This window comes from Anneissia japonica, unplaced genomic scaffold (genome assembly GCF_011630105.1).
Source record: "Anneissia japonica isolate Jap-2015-1 unplaced genomic scaffold, ASM1163010v1 scaffold288094_len592898_cov174, whole genome shotgun sequence".
NCBI lineage: Eukaryota > Metazoa > Echinodermata > Crinoidea > Comatulida > Comatulidae > Anneissia > Anneissia japonica.
The window spans coordinates 584,240-592,101 of record NW_022737020.1 but is presented as its reverse complement, the minus strand read 5'-3'; the positions used below and the strand labels follow the sequence as shown (position 1 = coordinate 592,101).

General features: G+C 33.2%; 2 protein-coding genes across 2 annotated transcripts in view; both read right to left on the bottom strand.

Moving 5' to 3' along the window:
• Nucleotides 1-1,279: 1,279 nt before the first annotated feature.
• Nucleotides 1,280-6,681, bottom strand: LOC117117073 (adhesion G protein-coupled receptor L4-like). Its single transcript, XM_033261262.1, has 7 exons — nucleotides 6,607-6,681; nucleotides 6,202-6,307; nucleotides 4,453-4,670; nucleotides 3,750-3,816; nucleotides 3,258-3,358; nucleotides 2,418-2,586; nucleotides 1,280-2,105 (listed from the first exon to the last, which is right to left on the bottom strand). The coding sequence occupies exons 2-7, from the start codon at nucleotides 6,274-6,276 to the stop codon at nucleotides 1,992-1,994; spliced, it is 744 nt and encodes a 247-aa protein (XP_033117153.1). The 5' UTR covers nucleotides 6,277-6,307; nucleotides 6,607-6,681; the 3' UTR covers nucleotides 1,280-1,991.
• Nucleotides 6,682-7,760: 1,079 nt separating this feature from the next.
• The window catches only part of LOC117117059, a 41,789-nt gene continuing 41,687 nt past the window's right edge, over nucleotides 7,761-7,862 (bottom strand). The window contains exon 22 of the mRNA XM_033261242.1: nucleotides 7,761-7,774. Coding sequence (XP_033117133.1) covers nucleotides 7,761-7,774 — 14 coding nt within the window. The remainder of the gene's footprint in view (nucleotides 7,775-7,862) is intronic.

Below are 7,862 nucleotides of genomic sequence, written 5' to 3'. Positions count from 1 at the left end.
CAATAGCAACAATATCACATTAAACACGAAGAGCGTAACACTCAATGACATCTAAGACGAATCAAAACACATATATATTATATTGTAGATATATAGAACAGTGACACTATATAATATAAGTATTAATGAATAATATGAAAATAGGCATTTGGGCATGTGTGTCAAATATCATAAAGCAAAATACGAAATATATAAATTGATACAAAGTGCTACTGTATATCAGACGAAAGAGCTCTTCGCGTAGCTTGGTAGAACGTCCGTTCTGAATCTTCCAACTCTAGCGTTCCGTAGACAGAGATCGGATATTTTACAGCTTTTTAAAATTGTCCATGGAATTGATAGGGTTTCGGGTGATTTATTTTTTGAGTTTGATAATGGTGCTAGAACTAGAGGTCACTCCTTTAAGATTAAACATCAGCACTGTAGGACACTTATTAGAAGTCGTGCTTTTTCATTTTGGTCAGTCCAGCTGTGGAATTCTTTATCGAATGAAGGCGTTAACTCTAGTTCAATTAATTTATTTAAATCTGCAATCGAAGTACGTTTGGCTGACTATCCGCTCAAATTTGCGCCCTATGTTAAATTTTAAATATACTGTTTTTTCGAGGGGCCTATAAGCATGGTTTTGCTTGGCCTCTATACCCAGGAGGATCAGACTATAGAAGACTCTCTTGGGAAACAAGTAAACAAGTATGCCCTCCCACTAGCGGAGTAATTTATTGGGAATTTGACAGAGTGGAGAAACTACAGAAAACAAACGAACCCAAGCAGTGTCCTTGATTATAGCGGTGCCGCTTGGATGGAGGAAAATTGTTCTCATGGACGTTCTGCTCTGTCTTTTTTATCTATTATCTTTGATATAATAATAATAATAATAATAATAATAATAATAATAATAATAATAATAATAATAATAATAATAATAATAATAATTATTATTATTATTAGTATACACTCGAAAAAACCCTGTTTAGGAATTCCTATAAAGAGGACACTTTCTTCGGTCTCGAAGGTGATCCCTTAAAAAGGGCACTGCTGAGATGTTAGCTAAAAATAAGTTGAAAATAATCGACTTCCGGCAATTTTACTACTAGACAAATCGACTGGTTACGGTGCTATAAAGTAAAATTGGACACTTATGTTACTGTGATACATGTAGAAACATCATATATATTGTAGCTATACAGAGCAATATCTATATAAAATAAAAATGAATAATATGAAAATAGGCATTTAGGCCTATGTAAAATATCATAAACCAAAATAGAACTAGCCGCATATAGCGCTTCTCTGTTTATTACCCTCGTAAAATGATTTTCTTTCTTAAAGGATTCGTTACATAATGAAAATATAAATAAGCAGGCAGTTAATGAACGAAAGTACAAATTCAACAAAACTTTATTTGCAGTATCCTTAATAAAAAAGTAAATAAAAATGCAGAACGGTGCACCTAATGAAAATATAAATAAGCAGGCATTTAATGAACGAAAGTACAAATTCAACAAAACTTTATTTGCAGTGTCCTTAATAAAAAAATATAAAATAAAAATGCAGAACGGTGCACCTATAAGTAAACCGAAGTAATACCATAACCAAAGATGATCATGTATTAATCTGATAAAATTTATATTCCCTGCATCACATTTTTGTCTAAGATTGTATGGGATATTAATACAAATATATATGGATTTTAAAAATTATTAGTGAACTCTAAATGTAATTGAATAAGCCTTTGAAACACCATGATCTATCCGACAATTGGCAATGGACCCCGGCATCCCCTAGCAACACTCCGTCATAGTTTACTTATTTATAGGAGTAATGTAAATAATGCACACGTAACTAAAATGCAATATTTCACCAGAGTATAATAATTACTTTTTTTAATTACACTTTTATTTGACGATGTAGTTAAACAAGGTCATCAATAATGTATTAATGTATATCCTGATATGTTACGACTCTCTTCTATAAATATATGTCTTCAGTGGTTACATGTGTTCGATAGTTACCCGGTTTCTGTTATAGGTGACACTGCTTACAGTAGCGACGCTACTATCGTCATTTACCAGGTTGCTAAACCTTTTTCTGTAGGCTTGCCGCACCTAAAATAGAAAAAATACAGTTAAAATACAATTATATTTTAAAGTTCATCTTTACAAAGCTTAAAGAGAATTGTTGCTTTAAAAAAAATGCTTACACAGATAGTCAGTTTTTAAAAAGTTTTTGCTAATACTGGTTACAAAAAATATTTCGCCACAGTTAATCGGTAGTATTCGTCATATAAAATGACTACAATTACATTTACAATTTCTACAAAGAGTGGTTAAACTGTATAAATTATGATATTAGAAAATTTAGCCTTTGTCAATTAACCTACAATAGTTTACAAAATATTTAAAGCAACATGGAATCACCTCGTTGCTGAAGGCGCACTGTGAGAGCCACACGAAGAATCCTTGCATGGAATTCAAGACAACATAGATGTATTCCACCACTTTCCAATCACAAAAAACGACGATGACACCAAAAATCCATGAAAGCCCCACGGCTGGGGCAAGGAGCAATATACCATGAAAAATATTTCTGTTAACAAAATGAAATTTAAAAAAAAACTCTCTAAATATTTATGGGAAGTAATTATTATTATGTCGAGAGCACCTTATTGACAGTCCTCTATCACCTGACACGGATCATAATATACTCTCGGGTGATACAATGCAGAGTTGTCACTTCAGAGTTCATAACTTAGCCTTGTGCCTAAATACTGAACAATAAAACGTCGGTGTATTGGCGATTTCTTTCCTTTTAAAACATTTATTCAGCAAGTAACTCGCCAATTACAAGATGAACGATTCTTTATAAACCAAGTCTTTAAATGAGGCTTATAGAGTGGAGTTGTTTTCTGTCGTGAGAAAAAAGTCCTGCTGTGACCGCAATTAAAGCCAAGACCCTACGATTAGAGGCTAAGCATCTTAACCACTAGGCTATTCAACTCTACTCCACTTTATGTTCGAGACTGAAAGAAAATCAAATTTCTATGACCTTGTTCTTTTTTTTACCACTTTTTAACAAAATTTAATCATCTGTGTTTTTTTTTTTTATTATTACGTACTATTCAACTAGTTTTTATAATGATTCGTTTCATAGTTTCTGTGCAATCTTGCTTGCGGATAAATAGACAGAAAATAATCAATTTACTTATGATCGGCATAAACAAAGAGTTGTTCGGCAAAGAATGATTATTTTTGTCTAACCTTATTCTAATGAACATTTGCATTTCTTCTTCAGATTGGTTAGGTATTTTAGATTTCTTGAACACTACGTAGCCAATAACACACAACTGTACGATGACAATCTATAATAGAATGTTACATTTTAAATGAAAAGTACGGTAAGCAAATACGGTTTGTTGCAAAACCTCTCATAACTGAAAAATGTACAATCCAGCCTATTATGAGGATATTATAGTAATAAATCTTTCAAGATGTTGGTAATATATAAAAGGAACTGTAGGAAGCAAATATTTATACTATTAAATGATTTATCTTTTTATTGTGCACAGACGTTGGAATACGGCACAATTGTTAATGGAAAATGTTGAAATGCGGTTGATTCTAGAAAAATGGACCATTATCCTTAACTTGTTGGCTTAAAACAAATTGTTTAATATTGTTATCGGGTTATCATGCTTCCTAGATGTAATATATTACACGTGTGTGTTATTAAGTTAAATAGAAAAACATTACCAGATTGGTGAGGCAGACGATCGGAATGAAACTCCAAATGGTACCAGATTCAGTATCTAACCAGCACCTAAAATTAATATAATTTAAAATGTAGAAATACCAGTGTTTATAGTTTTTGTTAAAATAATTCAAAGTAGTTCAGAGCTCAGCTTGCATGACCGCTGATGTGCTACTTATTCCAACCAGTTGCGGCCCCAGAGATTTGAAGAAACGGAATTAAATAAATCTGACATAGGGTATAGACAAAAGAGCTGCCGACATCAAAGTCTTCGAGTAAATGCTTGAAACTGTACTTTAAGTCCAAAATATTAGAAACTGAAATACTTCAGTAGGATTGGCTAAAAATTGTTTATAGTGTAAGGGCCTCAAGCGTTTAATGACAACATGAGGTCCAAAAACATTTTCCTCATTAGGGAGCTTTCGATTGTACGACAACGGTAGAACGTAGGACGCCCGGTAGGACGGTCACGTGTGATTCCGTTCTAGCGTTGCATCGTCGTCGCGCAAATCGAAAAGCTCTCTATTGACTCCGCTGGCGCATCGATTGCAACTAAAATTATAAGGGCAGAATTTAGGTTTGCGGTGCATTAATTGATACAAACGGTGCACAACCAAATTAGAAAGGGTTAATACCGCTGTACTTCAATAAAGCACAGAATAACAGTTTTTTTTTTTTTTTTGTAGAAAACAAAAATATATTTACTCATCAGATGCGTAGTTTTCTCTTGTTATACCAGCAGTCACTGCAACAACAATGGCAGGTCCAATCCAACCAATGAACCGACTGTAAGTGAAGCGCTTTGAATGATCAGCAAACGGATGTTTGATCTTCATGAATATATCCGTTGATATAATCAACATCCAGGAGAAAGCTGCCAAGAGACTGTAGTGCAGAGAAGCTGCAAGGACACTGCATAGGATCTGTGAGGACAAAATGTTGATGTTAAATTGTTACTTCCAGGACGTTATTTGCTTTTTTCAGCAGTAGTTAGAAAAGCCATTGTTTTTGTTATTATTTTTTTCCCTTTTTCTTCCACATCGTTTATCCTATCTTTTTGCACTGGCGTTTTCCTCCCGGCACTTTGGTTACTTTCCATTCTTGGATCTTTCCATTCTTTGTCGAAGCATAGACCATTATATCAAGGATGTACTTCCTAAGTGTCTAGAGTGGAGTGTGTTGTGAGGGCCAATTAAAGTGGCTTAAGAACAAACACTCTAACACCAGATATTTCAAAAACGGGTAAACTGATCTGAATGAAACTTTGAGAAAGTTTAACTTGTCAAGTTACATGGAAGAAAGTATTACGTTTTTGTGACGATCTAGTATAAATCACGACCTCCAGGTAAGTAGCCTAATGTCTTAACCACCCAAATTACTTGAGGATTTTTTTGGGGGGAAAAGAAATGGGAATGTACTGGACATTCAATACCGTACTTATAACAAGTCAGGTAGGGCAAACATCAATTCTTATTATTTCTCCTGACGAAAATACACAATCGGAATAGCATTGCAGTACCCGCTGCTACTTGAGAATCGGATTTACCACTAGCCACCAATCGCAAGCTCGGTTGTCTAGTAGTTAAGATATCAGGCTTGGTACCTAGAGGTCGTAGATTCAATTCCCACCCGAATCACTTGTGATTTTCTTTCGCAAATATTTGGGATTGTACTGGGCATTCAACAAGTCTGGTAGGGCAAACATTTTGTAATATTTCTAAATACGCCATCGGTAAAGCATTGCAGTACCTGCTGCTATTTTTTTTTTATTGTATTCATCAATATACTACCAAGCGCAAGCTCGGTGGTCTAGTGTTTAAGACATCAGCCTAGATACCTGGAGATCGTGTGTTCGATTCCAACCCAAATCACTTCGTTGGTTTGATTCCGACCCGAATCACCTGCGAACATTTTTCTCTTAAGCAAATTGGCAGCTACTTTATGACAAGCTAAACATGGCTATTGGGCTAATCTGGAATGCATTTTTTCATTAACTACACTTATAAAATATTAGACCTGCATAGGGTACCATTTCTGTTTCTTGTAATATATCGTGTGAGCTACAAAACATAAGTTTTTAACGATGCGAATTTTTAAATCGGCATTTTAGCTTGCCCTTAACCAGGCTAGAAAAATCAAATAGACATCAGCTTCAGTTGAAGTGCGCGTGATTTAGTTGCAGTCCTCTAGTCAAATTCATTTTAAGAATACGAAATGACGTGATTTCGAAGTTTTAGCTCGTTTTAAGAAACTGGATTGTCATTTTTTTGAAGTGCCGATAAACACTGGCATTTTTGAAACATCGAATGCATTGGAATTAGAGTTCTAGTATTCATACAGCCCAATGGTATTTCTATTATGAAAGACTAGCATTGCGTTTAAAAGAAACCCCAGAGTCGGACATTTTTCTATTTATACTTGTTGAGGCTATTGGGTAAAAATACGAAGACATACCGATTCTTTTGCATCAACTTCGAGTAACAAAAAGAAGCAATTGACACAAAGTAAAGCGATGACCAAGTGGCGCATGATTTTATATCTCTCAGAATTTCTTAAATCTCTGAAATACAAATAACCAAAAGTTTGATTGTTTACTACTCAACATTATTTTCAAAATGAATGATTCCCTAAACTCTAAGCAGAAAGTAGGAAAATTTATACAAAAACATAATATTTTAAGTATCGATCGGCATATCCGAGTCTATGTAAAATGATTCGCTTGCCCTGCTGCATATAAGATACAAATTACCAGTGATTTTTTGATCAAATTTTTATCGGATGTTGAAAATTAAAGCAATGTCATATTTTTATTTCATGATTAATACGAACATAAAATATATAATATTTATTCAAACTTACCTGAAAATACAGATGATGACGAGAGTAATTATGAGAAACAAACTTGAAATTGATAACCCAACTGTTGTAAGCAAAGACAAAGTGTCGTTCTCGTTTGTCTAGAAAATATTGTAATATGATTAATACTGAGGTTCTTAAACAAGCGTGTATTTTTAATCCTTTACTTATATATCCATAATTTCCTATTTGTTATAGTTTAGTACATACCGGTACCGGCTTCGGTTTCATCAAAATGACAAACGATGTCAGATGATCACATACACACGTCACGCCGTTCTTGACATAGTTTTCATAGACAGTTTTACAGCCTTTCATTGACCATTTACTTAAAAATATTAAAATTAATCAACGTTTGTGAACAATATTTAACGGAAATAAATATGTAAATATTGAGTCAACAAAGCATGATCAATCAATCTACAGTATTTATTCTACACCGTTTCTGTTATTTACTAACTTGCTGACATACATGTGCTTTTGTCGTTTATATATAGTAAAATGTTAATTTATTTGGTATAATCATGTTGCCATTATTATTATGCCCTGAATTATATCTCAAAAAATGTTCATTGCTGTTAATGTAAAAATGTTGTGTTTCTAAATTGTGTTGCTTTATACTGAATAAAATAAAAAAATTACAAACTCATTTTCAACACAGATTTTGTATTTGATATATAAAAATTTATTCCGTGTTCAGTAAATTGTTGCTGTCTTCTAAAAATATTTATAAGTATTCAAATTACATACTCGAATACTACAGGGAAGCAAAAACGCCAATCTATTTTTGTTATTGTTGTAATATTTATTACCATTATTATGTAATAATAATGTAAGAATATTTACTTACGCTGATATGACATTTTCATCTTGTGTATAGTAACATACCGGTACCGGGGAAAGACTCGCACTCGTACCATTTTCTGTACTATTTACCTTCATAAATATTTTGTTAAAAGAAAGTGATGTTAATTTAAGTTATTGAACAATGCCCATGATGCATGACTGATGTAAACAAACTGACAAAATTCCTGCCTGAAAAGGTCTTGCTTATTGGTTTCAATGTAAGTGAATTAACTTGCATGTGTCGTACTTGGTTTTTAAGTTTTTTACAGCCAGCAGCAAGTAACACGCAAATTAGTGGGCAGTGTAACACTTTAAAATTTAGTGTCTATATGCAGGAAGTAGAATGTCTTAGTCAATCAATCAATCAATTATATCAATCAATCAATCAATCAATCAATCAATGTGACTTTTTT

What these genes read in the sequence shown, in the direction of transcription:
- LOC117117073 (XM_033261262.1), bottom strand. Translation starts at nt 6,276, where the DNA reads ATGCGCCACTTGGTCATCGCTTTACTTTGTGTCAATTGCTTCTTTTTG. An exon ending in GAAAACTACGCATCTGATGA is followed by an intron (nt 3,817 to 4,452) that starts GTAAATATATTT and finishes TATTAATTTTAG; the next exon opens with GTGCTGGTTAGATACTGAAT. An exon ending in TCGTCTGCCTCACCAATCTG is followed by an intron (nt 3,359 to 3,749) that starts GTAATGTTTTTC and finishes ATTCTATTATAG; the next exon opens with ATTGTCATCGTACAGTTGTG.